Source organism: Exophiala oligosperma (assembly GCF_000835515.1).
Source record: "Exophiala oligosperma strain CBS 72588 unplaced genomic scaffold supercont1.3, whole genome shotgun sequence".
NCBI classification, from domain to species: Eukaryota; Fungi; Ascomycota; class Eurotiomycetes; order Chaetothyriales; family Herpotrichiellaceae; genus Exophiala; species Exophiala oligosperma.
In genome coordinates this window covers 2,371,319-2,387,655 of record NW_015622820.1, presented here as the reverse complement: position 1 = coordinate 2,387,655, position 16,337 = coordinate 2,371,319, and the positions used below count along the sequence as shown (strand labels likewise).

The 16,337-nt window shown below is 51.9% G+C and overlaps 7 protein-coding genes across 7 annotated transcripts; 5 read left to right on the top strand and 2 right to left on the bottom strand.

Annotated features, from left to right (window-relative positions):
* The first annotated feature begins 58 nt into the window (after positions 1-58).
* On the top strand, positions 59-3,304 carry PV06_03632 (uncharacterized protein). The gene has a single exon (XM_016404441.1). It carries the CDS (start codon positions 228-230, stop codon positions 3,177-3,179), a length of 2,952 nt encoding a protein of 983 aa, XP_016265446.1. The 5' UTR covers positions 59-227; the 3' UTR covers positions 3,180-3,304.
* A 165-nt stretch (positions 3,305-3,469) lies between these two features.
* PV06_03631 (uncharacterized protein) lies at positions 3,470-4,957 on the top strand (the record flags this gene model as incomplete). Its single annotated transcript, XM_016404440.1, has 1 exon — positions 3,470-4,957. One exon carries the CDS (start codon positions 3,470-3,472, stop codon positions 4,625-4,627), a length of 1,158 nt encoding a protein of 385 aa, XP_016265445.1. The 3' UTR covers positions 4,628-4,957.
* A 133-nt stretch (positions 4,958-5,090) lies between these two features.
* On the top strand, positions 5,091-8,886 carry PV06_03629 (uncharacterized protein). The gene has a single exon (XM_016404438.1). The coding sequence runs from the start codon at positions 5,427-5,429 to the stop codon at positions 6,012-6,014; it is 588 nt and encodes a 195-aa protein (XP_016265443.1). The 5' UTR covers positions 5,091-5,426; the 3' UTR covers positions 6,015-8,886.
* On the bottom strand, positions 6,085-8,092 carry PV06_03630 (uncharacterized protein; the record flags this gene model as incomplete). The annotated part of the gene is made up of 2 exons (XM_016404439.1): positions 6,085-7,434; positions 7,502-8,092. The coding sequence occupies 2 exons, from the start codon at positions 8,090-8,092 to the stop codon at positions 6,085-6,087; spliced, it is 1,941 nt and encodes a 646-aa protein (XP_016265444.1).
* An 80-nt stretch (positions 8,887-8,966) lies between the features above and the next one.
* On the top strand, positions 8,967-9,870 carry PV06_03628 (uncharacterized protein; the record flags this gene model as incomplete). The annotated part of the gene is made up of 1 exon (XM_016404437.1): positions 8,967-9,870. One exon carries the CDS (start codon positions 8,967-8,969, stop codon positions 9,582-9,584), a length of 618 nt encoding a protein of 205 aa, XP_016265442.1. The 3' UTR covers positions 9,585-9,870.
* A 393-nt stretch (positions 9,871-10,263) lies between these two features.
* On the top strand, positions 10,264-12,450 carry PV06_03627 (uncharacterized protein; the record flags this gene model as incomplete). The annotated part of the gene is made up of 2 exons (XM_016404436.1): positions 10,264-11,705; positions 11,760-12,450. 2 exons carry the CDS (start codon positions 10,264-10,266, stop codon positions 12,448-12,450), a joined length of 2,133 nt encoding a protein of 710 aa, XP_016265441.1.
* Positions 11,679-15,817, bottom strand: PV06_03626 (uncharacterized protein). The gene is made up of 7 exons (XM_016404435.1): positions 15,647-15,817; positions 15,372-15,587; positions 14,738-15,306; positions 14,351-14,627; positions 14,108-14,283; positions 13,850-14,036; positions 11,679-13,753 (listed from the first exon to the last, which is right to left on the bottom strand). The coding sequence occupies exons 3-7, from the start codon at positions 15,254-15,256 to the stop codon at positions 13,221-13,223; spliced, it is 1,692 nt and encodes a 563-aa protein (XP_016265440.1). The 5' UTR covers positions 15,257-15,306; positions 15,372-15,587; positions 15,647-15,817; the 3' UTR covers positions 11,679-13,220.
* Positions 15,818-16,337: the final 520 nt, after the last annotated feature.

Here is a 16,337-nt window from a genome sequence, read left to right as displayed (position 1 = left end):
GTGTTAGGTGCAGCAGCCTGACTGGGATCCCGCCCAAGATCCTCTTAACCAGCGCTCTCCGCGGACAGCTTTCAGGGTTGCCTTGGGCATAGCATATCTTCAACGTGTTGTTTCGACCTTCAGTCCTAGAATCTTGCGCCCGCTACCGTCGAGGCTTTTCGTAGTTTCCAGCTATCATGAAGAGATAACCCAACCCGTGGCCTCTCAGCTCCGAAAGCGCATCCAGTATGGCTGTCTATGTGTCCCAACTCGGGGCTAAGGGCCCATTTGCCAACAGTGCTCCTCCCACAGTACCTGCACAAGCAGCGCCGGCTGGTACATTTCTCCCGGGAACGAAAGTACAAGTGGGCGACCACCGGGTCGTTATTGATCGCTATCTCTCCGAGGGTGGATTTGCCCATGTCTACGTGGTGCAGTTACCGCGGCCCATCGATGGCAACCAGAAGGCGGTACTGAAGAGAGTGGCTGTCCCGGATAAGGAACACCTTGCAAACATGAGAACGGAGGTCGAAACAATGAAGAGGTTAAGGGGCCACAAACATATTGTGAAATATATTGACTCGCATGCATCTCAGCTGAAGGGCGGAGGATACGAGGTGTTCCTCCTCATGGAGTTTTGCCAGGGTGGAGGACTTATTGATTTCATGAATACAAGACTACAAAACAGATTGACCGAGCCCGAGATATTGAAAATATTCACCGATGTGGCAGAGGGAGTGGCATGCATGCACTACCTGAAGCCACCGCTCATGCATCGAGATCTCAAAGTCGAAAACGTCCTTATATCAACGACAGGATCGTCAAGGATATACAAGTTATGTGACTTTGGTTCTGCAGCTCCTGCTAGACCGGCTGCTTCGACGGCTGCCGAAGGGCGTTTGATTGAGGAAGACATAAATCGACATACAACCCTCCAATATCGAAGTCCAGAAATGATTGATGTCTACAGGAAACAACCTATCGACGAGAAGGCCGATATATGGGCGTTGGGCGTGTTCTTATACAAGCTTTGTTACTATACGACTCCATTTGAAGAGGCGGGACAAATGGCCATTTTAAATGCTAGGTTCAAATTTCCAGGATACCCACGATTTTCAGACCAGTTGAAATTACTGATTGCTTCAATGCTTCGGGAGCGACCATCTGATCGCCCTAACATATATCAAGTGCTCCAAAAAGCATGCCAATTGGATGGCAGAGATCTTCCTGTCCAGGATATTTATGCCCGGCGGACACAGTCAGAGAATCGGAAGGATCAAGCACTCCCCAAATCCTCTAGCTCTCAATCCAGAGCCGGTGCGACGTTATCGCCCCCGAGACAAGAAACTGCACCGAGCGTCCCTCAAATCGAACCCATGCGCCGAGGACGACCGACAAAGCCACTCTCTCACCATGGATCTGCTAAACCAAGCCCCTCGCCGTTGAGGATGGTAGATAGCACCGATCCATTTGCAGCGCTAGATGGGAAATCCTCTTCTGTGGAAGATGAACTCTCCTCTCGCTTCCCATCGTTGGACCAATTCTCTCTGATGACCGACAAGGGCAAGAACTTTCCGTTTGAGCCTCAATCAGAGAAAAAGCAGGAAAACACGGACTCAGACTTGGCGCAGAGAGTCACAATGGCCCTGGCAGATGATGCTTTTGCTCGTGCTCCCAGCCCGGTCAAAGCCAATACTGCCATGGAAAGACCTAAGACCACCATCAAGTCACAAGCCGTGCTGCAACACAAGAAATCTTTAGAAAGCAAGGAAAATCAGCCTCGAGCCAACTTGCCCCCAGTCAAGGCCTCAGCGACTAGCATGGTTTCCACTGGCACAATGACTACCCCCTCTCCTCCGCCTACAGCCTCGAAATCATTTGCTGAGCGTCCGATACATCGATTCCCACCCAACGATCATCCTCCCAGGACTTCCAGTCTCAACCAACCTTCGACCCAACCGAGTGTGTCTTCGCAAGCTAAGACAGGCTCAAGGCTCGCAAATCTCCTCAAAGAAGATGCCTATCGGTCTCAGCTTGCCGATGACTACGAGCCACGATCTCCCACCTCGTCTCGTCCATCCTTGGAAGGTGGCCGCCCTACACCACGGGAGCTCAGCTCAAGTGTGAGCCGCTCACGATCCTTGAACTTTAGAAATCGGCCAGCAAGTGTCAATATTGGGGCAAGGCCAACCCACATCAAGGATAAAGAGATTAATCGACTGGATTATGAGACAACATTCACAAGCGCAGAACCAGAGATGGCTCCCTTGACACACTCGGAATCTGCAACAAATATTGCATCGGATGTTGATTTTCTGAAAGCCAGGGAAGAAGAGGAGAAAGAGCGAAAGCAGCATCATAAACGGTTGTCAAGTGGCACCAGGCACATCAAACGCTCCAGCCTGCCATCGATAGGCATTGCTGGGACTACGAAGTTATTGGCCGGGAAGTTTGGAGACGCTTTTAAAATGTTCGAGAGTAACAACGACAGCCACCATCAACGACAACGCAGCGACTCTCCTTCGCGCGACGCAATCAACATGCTCACCCCTATCGCAGGGTCCGAGGCTACCGATCTCAGTAATGACAGGGAACCGTTTGATGAGACAGAAGACCTGTCACCAGAGATGAAACGCGAGCTAGAAAAGAGAAAGTTGGAGGCGGAAGAACGGAGGGTTGCCAATGCAGCGGCCGAATACAGACAACGTGTAGCAGCAAGAGGTGGCAATACCCAACACGGTGGCACAGTCAAAGCCGCGTCGATTCAGAACAGAGTGCAATCACTGTTGACTGAACACGAGAGGCCTGCACAGAAGACCGCGACTGGATATGGTCGTTATACCGAGTCTCCAACCCCGCTGCAAAACAGAATAGATGAAAAACAGCCATCGGAGGCCTCAACTGTTGAGGTTCCCGCAAGGATTGAGCGGCATCCTCCCCACTCCATGTCTGCACCTACTTCTACCAGCGACTTAACAAGATCACAAAGGCCCACAGCTCCTCCTAAACCCAAAGTACTCCGGTCTACGGTGCCTGACGCGCTGCCAACCGCGAGTGATGGTTCCATTGCTGCGCATGTGGACGAAGATTGGGAGGCGAATTTTAGCAAGAGATACCCTAGCCTTTCTGGACTTGAAATGGTGGAAACATCCATCACAGGGCCGAAGTCATCGGTGGCGCTGAGGACGAAGGAAATATAACTGTTCTGATCTTTGTTCTTTAGACGTAGAGTCCATCTTCTGCATTCTCTTGTTGAGAACGCCGATGTATGAGTACTATCTTAGACGAGTAGTAAAGATAATCGCTGAAAGTGAATGATTGATGGCATATTTCACTGTTAGCTCTATCGCCTAGACTTCCAGTACCTAATTCATCGATCCAACCTTAAGTGCTCATGGCATCACCCAAGACTTTGACACCTATCGTGGTCAACTTGTTTCATTAAGAACTTTGCATATCAAACACCACACAAAGTCAACTATCTCCTTAGATGGCATCACATCAAGGTGGACTCGCTGGGCAATGGGAGCGTGGGGCACCAGAAGTAACTGGTAGTGAGGCCGTCGCAGGTTCACCAACAACCAACCAAATTACGGACGCCGCATCGACGGCTAGCCAAGTTCGCGCTCGGGCTCCATCAACCCTGAGCAGAAACTATCGATTGGGGGGACGCCCAGCAATATCCGTCCTACTTTATGATCCTTCTAAGCAAGAAAAGACAACCTCGACCACATTGCGCCTTTGTCCCGACAAACTCAGACGATTCCCGCGAGGCTCCTGTGACCCTTTCATAACTCTCAAGCTGCGGCCAAGCCCATCTGGAGCCGACGCACAAAATCCTAGCAAGCCTTCGGCGGAGTCATCGACACCCTCTTTGATTGCTGATTCATCGTCGCCTGCCAATCTTTCACCTACAAGTCCGGATACGAATGAGCGAGAATCAGGCACGCACTTTGAAGTTAGGGATATTGGTACGGGTGTAGCACACGCGGCTAGAGGTTTTGGTGCTTCTGAATATTCTGATCACGACAAAACTCTGCCCCGAAACAGTCAGCCAGAGTTTCCGAACCCTCCAGCTAGCTCATTGTCCGGCAATACCTTTCGTGAGGGCAATACTCTAGGTACTTACGGAATTTCTCGACAAGCCGACGACATGGCGCCCGTAAAAGACTCCTCGAACGTCCATTCGACGATCAAGGACATCATTCAGCATTTGTACGAGATTCAGATGCAAACCCATGGTTACGTCCCCGAGACACAGGATCTGTTGGTTGACAAAATGACCGATCTGGCCGAATCGCTTGCTCAATTGCAGACTTTGACATCCCCGAGAGAGTCACCCAGTAATCCCATTCACAACGTGCAGATTGCGCCAGAGATTGTGGATTATGTCGACGACGGACGAAATCCGGATATCTTCACCCGAGACTTTGTCGAGAATGTGCAACGCGGCAATGCCGTTATCAATGGCAAGCAGCAAGCTTTTCGAGAGTTTAGTGAAATCTATGCAAAAGCGCTGAAAGAAGGCATTCCAGGTGTTGGTCGACAGGTCGATAGAGTCATGGATAACGCCGGCTTCTCATCAAGGGATGATGAGCCAGCCAAACAGTCGACCACAGAAAATGTCAAAGCAGAGCCTGCTCAGTGAGCAAGAGGTCAGGTCTTGATAGAAGGTATCTACGAATGTCACGATTATGAGCGATTTAGGATCGGGGTACGCTGGATCATGTCCCATTGTATGGCATCTACGAGCTGGGCGACCGCAAACAGGCGTTACTAGGAGTTGCAGAAGGAAGCTGTGAAGAGACTCTCTCATACTTCTTGTGGAATCTTGACCTTTTCAAGTGTTGAAGACCATCGATGACTGTTACTGCGGCTATCGATGGTCAAAATATGACAGGACGAGGTCATGATAAACTTGCAGCACGTCATTCCTTTGGACTCGTTGAGTCAACTCAATAGCATCTTAAGATCTTAATCCCTTGTCCTTGCGATGTCCAGTACAGTGCTCTTTACGTGACCTGACGCAACATCAACTGCGTCGTGTGTATGTCCCGGTTGTTTTGTACCAACAAGGCGGCAACACCGTTTTGCCGAAATAGGATGTCAAACCTCACCGCGACCGTGGGCACTGTTTACGACCACTCAACTCCCTTCCACGCCAATGGCTTCGGGCTTGGATTGCCGTCTACTCCGCCATGGACCTACGTGCAGTGCAGTGAGTCGTTGCGGACAGATTTCCTGACTGCGGATGACGTTGTTTTTTGCATTCAGATCGCAGCTTGCACCTCAGGTGGCCCAGAGTGTCTTGAATCTTCAATGTGGCTCGATGCTCATTTGCAACCTGGCTGTTACCTAGGAAGGTATTCTACAGATCTAGATTTCCACCTCCATGTTGGGGATATTCCTCAACGAGTGTTTTGAAGAGCACTTATTCCACACTCACGATGTCGGGAATTCGGGAGCCACTGCTTCCACCCCACGACTTCAGAATCGACCCATCAGCTTCACCCTTCACTGACTCGCAAGCAGCTTATCTGTCAAAGCACCCTGACCCTCAATACGACTACATCGCCACCGGCGCTCTCGTCTTTGACACCTCGGAGAATCCCTCGCTACCTCGCATCTTGCTGATTCAACGCTCGCCTGACGACAGCATGCCGGATCGCTGGGAACTTCCGGGCGGAGGCTGCGAGGACGAGGATGAAAGTATACTGCATACCGTCGCGAGGGAGCTATGGGAGGAGGCGGGTCTCAGGGCAAAGAGTATATCGCGTCCAGTTGGCAAAGCGCACATTTTTTCCAGCCGTTCGGGAAAGAAGATATGCAAGTTCAATTTTCCGGTCGAGGCGGCAAAGGACCGTCAAGGCCGCCTCGATGTAAGGTTGAATCCGAACGAGCATCAGCGATACGTCTGGGCAACCGAAGAGGAAGTAAGGGCCAGGCAATCCGGAGGAATGGAGCTATCGTTTACATTCGAAGAATTGGAGCACACCATCATCGAAGCGTTTCAGGAAACTCAGAAGTGGGAATGAATACAAAGTTGAAATCATCTCTGGAGAAAAGCATCAGGTTTCTTGGTTTACACGCACTGTCCATCCAGCTTCAGACAATCTCAAACGTTTCTTGGGGAATGAGGCCTTGACGAAGCATCTCCATCGCCTCTCCATCCATCAAGCCATGCACATAACACTCTCCCACGAGAAGGTAGTGGGAGTTCCAAGGCCGCAGGCAAAATGGCATCTTTCCCCCAAAGAGGACGCAAATAATGTCCGTCTCCTCCATGACCTCCGGCCCCAAGACGTAATAGCCACTGTCGGTTCTCGCAAACTTTCGATTCTTCGAGGCTCCGTTGGCTGCTCGACTCCACTGCTCTCCTTCGTGATGCTCGTCACCCTTTGCCGCCTCCTCGGCAAGCCGATGGAGCTTCGGGCACGACGAACATGAACTCAAATCAAAGACCTTTGCCAGGTACGCTGCTTGTTGTTCCAGCCACCTGCTGCAGGGAATGTCTCGATATGCCTTGCCTTCCCGGCCGGCAATTTGCACGCAGCCATTGCTCAACGTCTGCATCAGAGCGAAAAGTGCTTCTTGACCGTTTGGGTACCTCACGCTAAGGTCGAACTGGCCGCCCTGGTCACAACCCTCACGCCACAGGTAGTCTATCGCCAGCTCAGCCTCCTCCCGGACTGGCTCCTCCCGAACTGGTCTCGGGTGGAATTCCTTGGCCCTGAGTAACCGACTGCACCATTTCACCCTATCAAAAATGACCCCACCGATTTTGAGGATCGGTTTGTCTCTCATAATGTCAATCTCCGGCGATGAAGTGCCGTGGGCGCGATGGGGGACAATGGGCTCGGAGAGAATGAACGACTGATTGGACCTTCTCCAGTCTGGCACCCAAGTCGGTAATTTGTCGTCGTTGTCGGCAGTCCTAGCTGTCTCATGGACGTCGCTCTCATCATCCCTGGTCTTTGCCGATGGCAGGCTCTTGTGCTGCACAGCTGCCAGTGCGATCAGAGCAGATCCGGTCGCTTCGTCATTCTCACCGAGCAATGAGCGTTTCGCAACATCGGTGTACACCTCGGCCACCGACTTGTCGTACTTCGCCTCGAGCATGGCGAGTTGCTGGTTCTTGCCACGAACAGAGTAATGGCCCAACCATGCAAATACGCGGTCCAGTGCGTCTGTGAGCTGAAGACCGCGGGCTCGATGGAGTTCGTAAATGAAGTTGAAGCGGTTCGCATGGTAGCTCTTCTGGTCCGGTTCGATGAACCGTTGGAACACGTACTTGATGTCCGAGGTGCGAATGTTGAGCTTGCTTCGAAGATGGTGAAAGTCAGTCAACCTCTCGCAAACCCCGTGCAGGGTCTCCCAGTCTATCTCCGACCCTCCCCAGAACATGGTGGCGGGAGCTTTGGTACCTATCTCCTGAACGATCCACCCTCGTTTAAACTGGGAAGAGATCAATGGTTTGTCAGGTGCCTGGTTCTGTTTGACATTTCATCATCTCAAAACCTACCCAAGGAAGATCGGTCAAGCAATCGAGGGCTCTCCCCTCTTTTTCGATCTGATTCTCGAGACCCTTCACATACTCTACACTCGGCTTCGAGTGTTTCTCCTGGTGTTTGTTGAGCGCCTCATCTAGCCTGTGAATCAGGTCAAATGCCTTGGCCGCAAGATTTTCTTCATCCAGACCAAGCCATACCAAGACATGGTCCGCGTTTTTGTAAATCATGTTCATGAATTTGACCTGCTGGCTTCTCTCGGCTCGATCTTTTTGGTTGATGCAAATTTGGTCGGCCCAGACACGTCGTGACTTTTTCGGGTCTCGAATACGCTTGAGCGCTTCGTACAGGCTCGTGGTGATCTCAAGCTCGGCCGTACCAAGAAAGATGCTGTGTCTGGCGTTTGGGTCACCCCAAACATAGGACAAAGCCTGGTAGACCCCGGCAGATTCGAGATGGGCGAAATCGAGCGCGCCAATGAGTGGATCTTTGGGTCCCCCAGGCTGAAGGGTCAGAACTCTGATGGACTGATCGTCAGGCAGACAGAGGGAGGTGTAGGGGTTGGCCTGTTCCTCCCTCCCTTTGCTTGTGGCTTTGCCTGCCATGTTCGAAGTCCTCTCAAGATGGAGAAGAGGGTGTTTTGTTTGCAACAAATGCTTTCATCTATGGGACTATTTTGGGGGAAGATCCACCTGAGAAAGACGGTCTGAGACTGAGAGATCAGTGTCTTGCACGACATAGGGCATTGCAAGGTAGATATAGCCGCCCCCGACCACCAGACGACTGATGAGGCGTCTTTCGTGCAAAGGAGCGGACGTGATCGTTCGCCTCGCTATCAGCCACTCCGCAAGCCATACTGTCTCGCAACCAATCGCTTTCCCGGGAGGCTGCCTGCCCAAATCTCCTCGCGCCCTTTTGTTTTGCCAGGGCCTGTCTCGGAGCTTTACGTGCGCGCACACGGATCGCTGTAAACCATAGACTATACAAAGGCATTTTCTCACTAGACACGGTTGAAAGAGCGGATGCTCTTCTCTATAACTCAATTGTCATGCTATCCTCCTCGGTTACGAGCAGGTAATCAGAGGCTGTTCATTTTTGCGGAGGATATCTTCTCAGCCTTACTGGTAAGGCTTGACATGGGCTGGTTTTGGCCCCTGTATAGGTAGAGTTCAACCCACACCTCGAGCCCAGCCCAGTCCATGTCTCAAGCCCGTAGGGTTTAGCTCAGCCGGCCCATGTCAAAGCCTACTCACTAAAGGTGACCGTGTTGGTGGCAGCATGTTTGTGCGCCGTGTGTCCACAGGTCGGCTTGTGACTGGACAGCTGAGGTTAACACGTCACCGGGTGCATTTTATCGACCCAAGTCCGGATTGAAATGAGTCTCAGCTGATTCCCCCCCCGCGGCCCTTCATTTTTGATAGGCACATCGGTTTTCTCTCTCACACACATCCTGGTTTTCAATTTCGGCCTCTGCCAATAATGTCACAACGAAACTCAAACCAGGAAGGAGCCAGGCAACACCCCCCCTTTGAATTCAAGGTTGATGAATCTCTTTCTGCATGGAACATGCCGGCGGATGAATGGCTCCTCAGGCACGGGAAGAAATCCTCCTACAGTGGCCTGGCGAGCGGCAACATTGTCTTCAACGGCAGCGGCGAGGTCCTTGTCATCCAGCGCGCGAGCTCCGACTCCATGCCCAACAGGTGGGAATTACCGGGTGGCGCGGTGAACGATGACGAGGATTCCACCTTCTTCCACGGTGCCGCTCGAGAATTATGGGAGGAGACCGGGCTGAGGGCCAGACACTTCACTCACGTCGTCACAGAAGGCCCAGGTCGAGAACCAGGGCAGGTTTATCCGAACTCGACGGGGACGATGATCTGGTGTCGTTTTTCCTTCATCGTGGACGTCGAAAGCTGCGAAAATGTAACCTTGGATCCCACAGAGCACCAAAATTTCGCATGGGCCACCGAGGACGAGATCAGAGACCAGAAGATTGGGGACGGCAATCATTCAGTCACAAATCAAGGACTCATCTCGCTTATACTGGAGGCGTTCCGAGTGAGAAGAGAAAAGGCAACCTCTGCAAGTATCTGACTCTCGCAGCAGCCGCAGGAGGGTGGGGCCAAAGAGTGAAGACAGCGAGCGTTGTACTTTATCGCGAGAGGTTCACACTTTGTCAGTGGCAGTCGAGCGATAAATGAGTCGACAATACTCTCTACAAAGATATTCTAAGTACTCGCTAACTTTCGGGTAATCAAAATGCTCCGCCCTCTCCCTCCACTTAATGTACGGGTAGGGCCGTAATTTTCCTGCCGAAGTTCTTCTGGACTACCCTCACGTGGAGCCTAGAAGGAGCCACCTTAGTGAAGCTGTCAAAGACCGGATAAGCCTTGTCACGGAAGGGGATTGTGAGAGATGAAAAGGCTCTGCACAGTTCCAAGTGCCGGAAAGGGCGTGGAACGGCTTGGGGCTGCCCATGTAGTGGTATTGACGGATCAGAAGTTTGGAGCTGAAGACCCTTGTATCCGCGCCCCGTTGCTTTCTCTCCAAGGTTGAGCTAAAGTTGGAAAGTGTGGGTCGATCCTACCTAATGTAGATGCTTCTTTCTTCGACCCCGTAGGGCGCTGGTCAGGCGGCCTCAGCCTAATCCATCGATTGAGATAAAATCCACATTATACCTCGCATAACCATGCTAGCAATGTGTTGTTCTGTTGAGCCTGATGTTGCTGGCTTTGATACTCCTGAAGCTCCAGCATTACTGCCCACAGAAATTATGGCAACTTCGAACGCTGCAAGACCTGCAAGACCTGCAAGATCCGTGTTGCGGAATATGGATTTCGTCTCTGCATTTGTGAAAGTGTATACAGAGGAGGATTACAGATCTAAGTTCTATCATATTGCTCAAACAGTAGCAGATGAATTCAAGAAGTCGCCACCGGTAGACGACCAAGGCTACGAGATCAAATATCAGCTGTCCTGCCGAGGAAAAGACGCGAAATCTATCGGTGACAAACTTCGAGCACAGACGACAAAGTCACCATTCACGAGCGTAGACCTTTTACTCAAGAGCGAACGCATATGGGATCTAGCAGCAGTACGAGTCCTAGCCTACTTCCCCGATGATGTCCCTATCATCGCCAGGAAATTCGAGCAACTATTTCGCATCCTCGATAAACCTATCGTGGTACACTCCAAAAGGGACTACGAAAAGCCCGAGAAACCCGACCGAACGACCCCGGCTACGGGAGGAGTCGCGGTAGCCCAGTTTGAAAAGTATACAAAGGGGACATTCACCCAGAAGAGCAGCGTCGAGGCCATTGTCAGAGAATGGAAGCACTCGGGTTACAGAGCTGTGCACTTCCACGTGGGAAAAAAGGACGAGACAATGTTTCCCAAGTTGTATCCATGGCAAACCAGGGTGGAGGTTCAGATATCCACAGTCGTGATGCACGCCTGGTCTGAAGTGGAACACGACATGGTCTACAAGAATCCGTTCCAGCTGCCTCAAGACACCACCATGGATCGGATGGTAGATGCTATCAACGGTCTGTCCATCACAAATGAGACCCTCCTGCAGGAGTTGCAGCAGTCATCCCGTAATCTACGGGATCATGAGCATGGAAAGTTAAGCAGGACCGCATTGAAGTCCTGGATTCTGAACTACTACTTCGATGACAATGACGCCCACAAGAGGTCGGAAGACCACAGTTATCTGGATATCATGGTCAATTTGATAGACAGCCCCTTGCTCACAGCCAGTTCCATAAGGAAAAACTTGGCTGGTCAGCCATTCAACACGAGACAGTTGGTCAAGAGCCTTCTCCCTGAAAAGGAGAAAAAAAGTCGGTGGTGGCAGACCGTTTACAGCGAACGCGACTCGGACGAAATCGATGATTTTCACCTACTCAAAACACTTTTGCGCAACTCACTCACGAATAATGTGGATGACAAGCTCCGGCACTTCGGCCTGGTAGGGGCTTCAAAAGCTACCGACGACCAAGAAATCTACCTTCTATATAAGCTCTTGTTGGTGAGCAGCTGGTATAGTATTTGGATGGTAATTGGAGAGCCAGAAGTCTTTGGGTCTCGGGAAGAGACGTGTAAGTCCACAATAATTCAACTCACGACCGGCCAACTGAACAGCCGCTTCCTAGGCCCGATATGCGGACAGCTAAGTCCACAGTTCACCGAGTCCAGTGGACAAAAAGCCGCTATGTAAGTATCAGCCGCAAGAACTTTCCGAGCATATTCCAACGTGAGTAGAATTAGCCAGATCAATCGCATTCTCATTGGGAAAACATGTTTCTCTTCACTCAACATGAACGAGCGCCACAGACTGGAAGAATTCTGCAATGACATGTTGAACCGACAGTGTGGCGACGATCACGAAATAGCGTTGAGATTGGCCAAACTTTCACTTTTTGTCCAGTCGCGACCTGGTGTTACCTTGTGGGGACCAACAACGCCGAGGACGGATGTGCAAGATACAAATGACATCTGCCGTGACTGGTCGACTGCAATCGACTTCAGCTTTCTGAACTTGGGTAATGCGCAGACCCAGGGCGACATATCTCTTGGACGTGACCTTGGCAGCATTGCGCTTCCAGACCAGGAAAGATATTATTATAAAGCTTTGAACAGAAACACGCCAGAACCTCAAACGAACACGGACTGGAATAGGTTACCCTTCCGGGAGTGGTACAGACCCAGTCGGTGGAGATCAATGTCGTGGGTCTATGAGCTTGCTGTGACATCGACAGGGCCGTCGCCCAGATTCAAGAAGGAACACCGTCCAGATCCTGAAATGGGTCTCTACTGGGTGGCGCCAAGTCATATCAAGAAGTATCTATCGGTGCTAGCACAGTGGAAACCTCAGGACCCTCGGAATCCAAACCCTCGGACTCCAAACCCTCTGGAATGGATCACCAGACAGTACAAGAGACAATATGTAAAATCTTGACGTGGCGTTGTCACAATGAAGCGTAGCCTGTCTGTGCCATCTGGCATGTTTGACTCGCCATGAACTGAGGACCGTGATCATAATATCGTCGACATCATAGATAGTTCCATGGGTGCAGATCGTATGAGAACTGTCATAAGTGTCTAGGTTGTTCACTTTCCGGATTGAACTAGGTGGGAGGTTCGTTGCCGGACAGCCGGAAGGCTTTGTTGGTTTTGGACTGAGATGTTGGCGGCGTTGATAATACAATTCGTATGACAGAACTTCCGACAATGCAGCTTGATTCAGGTGATGGTGCCGAGTATGTCAATTTCATGATCAAATGAATTCGGATTCTAAATTCTGAACAGAGGCCAGAGAAGCAAGATCCGACCGAGGACAGATTTGGATTTGGGGTAGGGGAGAAGAAAAGGACCAGAGCCTTTGAAAAAGTCTCCCCGAAACCATCTCTCACCGGTGATCCATTCCATGTCGCTCTTAACTTCTTCGCTGAAGCCAATATAGCAAAGCCTTTCGGAAAGCTTTTCGAGGCGCATTGCCTGCACTGAGATTCTTCCATACTTTGGTACCTGGGCAGTTTCGATGGGTGATCGCTCGCGACTAATTCGCGTGCAAGCACAGAGCGGCATCACCCTCACAGCAACAGTCTGATGTTTTGCTGCAGACTCTTGGTACGCCCCTGTCCCAAGATGAGTTTCCATAATTGGCGAAAATCCAGGGGGATCTTATTTCTGGATGCCTTTTTCAGGTGGATCTTGACTTTCAGAGTCTTATGTCTCCGCTGAAAGCCAATCCAGCGCACTGAGATCCATTGATTCGGCAAAGTTGATGAGTTGTTCTGCCGGAAACCCTTCTTGCCAGTTAATGTACTCGGTCACAAACTCGTCGCTCACGCTGCTCTCCGCCGGGGGGTTCATCATACATGGAGGGGAGGAGGTGGCGTCGGCGGGAATCTGTCGGGAGGACTGCGTGGCTCCTACATTGGCCGTCATCACGCGGTTGACATCCTGCATCAGATGATCGCTCTGACGACCGGTTGTTGCTCGAGGATCTCTTCTAAGATTCCTACCATCCTTGTCCAGCGGGGGGAGGCGGCCGAGGATGTCTTGAAGCTGTGAGAGTTCCAATTTGATCATTCCGGCGACCCTGTTTCCCCGAGATACCATCTCGTCGAGTACTGCGTGAGTCCGCTGCAGCCACTGTGGGTGACTATGATCGACCAAAGATGGGTCGACGGTGGCCGCGATCAAAAGTGAGATCCCTGACGTGAAGGTGGCGTCAAGATCGAACGGAAGAAAGCTTTCTGTGAAAACAGCAAAGTACACGCATCAGTTGACCGGTCGGGGTTGCCGAAGCAGAAGCGGTTCTTGTAAATGACAGAACCAAAGCAAAAACTCACCTAGGAGGCTATGACTTTGCAAAGCCAAGAGAATGGTCAGAATCTGTTGAGCAGACTCGACGCACATCTGCAATAGCGAGCGGACGCTACTCGACTGCAGTGTTGCGATCAAACTCTGATGGATGGATTGGCCTAGCCGAGAGCGGAGGAAGCTGTAGAGCAAAGGTCGTGTGATGAGCACCACACACTGGACAAAACCCTGTCAGTAGCAATACCGAGGCATTTTGGGTTACTCGGGGTGGCATCTGTGAGCCTTACTTGATGATACAGCAGGTGCAAGTAGCCTGAAATCCTGGATATGGTAGTAATGGCACCATTCTCGAAGATGCCAAAGGAGGAATTCAACTGGTCCGTAGTCTTTGCCAGCGCTTTCAGAGCCTCTCTTGTGTTTTCCACGAATCGTTTATTGATGCCCAACGCGGGCCCGTACACCGCTGTTCGGAGTCAGGTCAGTCTCGTGTCGCTCGCGAAGGATACAGGCATGATGTTGTCAGAACGCACTATTGAGAGCAAGGGCCAAGACGCGCGAGAGTTGGATCTGGATGTCCATGGCCGTCGACTTTTGCGGTTGGTCGACAAAAGTAGGTAGTTCGGCACTGATTGCCTCGTCCGCGACTCCCAAGGGGACCCCCATGAGGGCCGACATTTGGCGATCGAGCACGTAGACCGTCCACCACACCTTGCGGCGGCGCTGGACCAGCCCACCGTCGATCTTTGTCCGGCCGTGGATTTTTGTGTGCATACCGTGTTCCAATGCTTTGCGCAGGGCTCGGCCGATCTTGTAGGAGGGAGAGAGAGATTATGTTAGCGCATCAAGTGAGTCCACGAGCGGTCTCGTAGTGGAAACATTGAGGGCGGCGGGGCGGGAGGAACGGAACATCATCTCACCATGCAGTAGGCTGCGCCGCGAAAGTCGAGGCATTGAAGGTACAGCGCGGCACAACACAAGACTTGTATCTCCTCGATGGGGTCGGCGTCGTAGAACGAAAACTCGGGCATCAGGGTCATGGCGTGGACAAAGAGCTCGGCGCCGGGCGGCTTGCGCGATCTGCCGTTGGTGGACGGTGCCACGAATGCCTTGCCAAAGGCCAGAACGAGCAGGTAATGAATGTACCAGAGCCTGGACGCCTCCATTGTTTTTGTCGGGTCCCTTTGGAACTGCGAAAACTGTTGCGTAAATCTTTCGTCTTCGAAGAGGTAAAAGACTTGGCCACAGTGAAACTTGACCGCATTGATCAGGAACGTGGCAAAGTCGGCCGAAGGAAGGGCTGGAGAGATCTCGGCGGCTTGGGATGATGAGTTCCTCGCCGGCCTCCTCTCTCCGTCCCATTCCAGATCGTACGATTTGCCTTCGAACAACAAATTCTCCGGGGGCAGTGGTGCTCCCAAGACCTTCTCATGAGCCATGGCCAGGACCTTCCGGCCAAAAGACCAGTTGGACGATGTCCCCAGATATACTAAGACACGGCTTAAGTGAGAGAACGGAAACACAGCATGGCGAAACGCCTGGAACGTCACTTACTCGGTCTGCCACTGGTATCCGGAAAGTAGCTGGGAAAGCCTAACGCGAGGGGGTTTTGGAGCCCCGGGGAACTTGGTATCGAGCCACCAGAATCCTCCGAGTTGCGGGATCCAGGAGGCAGCAGACGTGATGACACGCCTGGTGGTTGGTGGGTACCACCATTTTGATTGCTGTCGGCGTTGTTGTTCTCGTGGTGGTCGACTCTGTCGGCGGCTTCTAGGGAAGGGTTAGTATTTGAAAAGGGAAAAAAGGAACCTTGCGGCCGCTTCGCGCACCGAGCTCTAGAGTAGTCACATTGAGGCTTGGATGCTCATCAGACGCGGTGGGAGGATCTCTGCTGGATGACGGTTCGCTCTGACGTTGAAGTGAGGCGACTCTTCTCTCCAGATCGCGGATGTAGCTGCGCTATTTGTGAGCATCGGGGGGCTCCCCTTGTGGATTTCTAGGAACTCCTACCCTCGAGTGACGAGAATCTTTTGCGCATGGTCATCGAAATGGCAAGATAATTGCCTCTTGGCACATGGCTCGCATGGATGCAATCCTGTGCACCTGATCTTTTGATGGCGGCACCGCCGGCAGCTTTTGGTAGCGGCATGCATCTGTCAGCAGAAGAACCCAGAGGGGGCGCTGTGAGAAAGATAGGATCCTTACGCTTTAGGAGCCCGCTTTCGGGGGGAGGAGTGGTGCCACGTCGTCGAATCTGCTGATTCTATGTCCATGGCGAGCGAAAAAGGGCAGTGGCAGCAATCTCGGAATGCTTCCCAGGTTGTCGGAAGCAGCAAAATCCCTATAAGAGTCTAAAAGCTGGCTTGTGCAAAAGAGGGGGGTAAAGCCTCGGAAACGCGAACCGGATGCGAAATCACAGGGCGGCACTTCATCCGCGCTGCTGAACCACCACGGAGACGGGGCGCTATACGAGGCAGTCCCCGAAAGAGTAAGCAAAGGCACTGCTGATCATCCACTTCT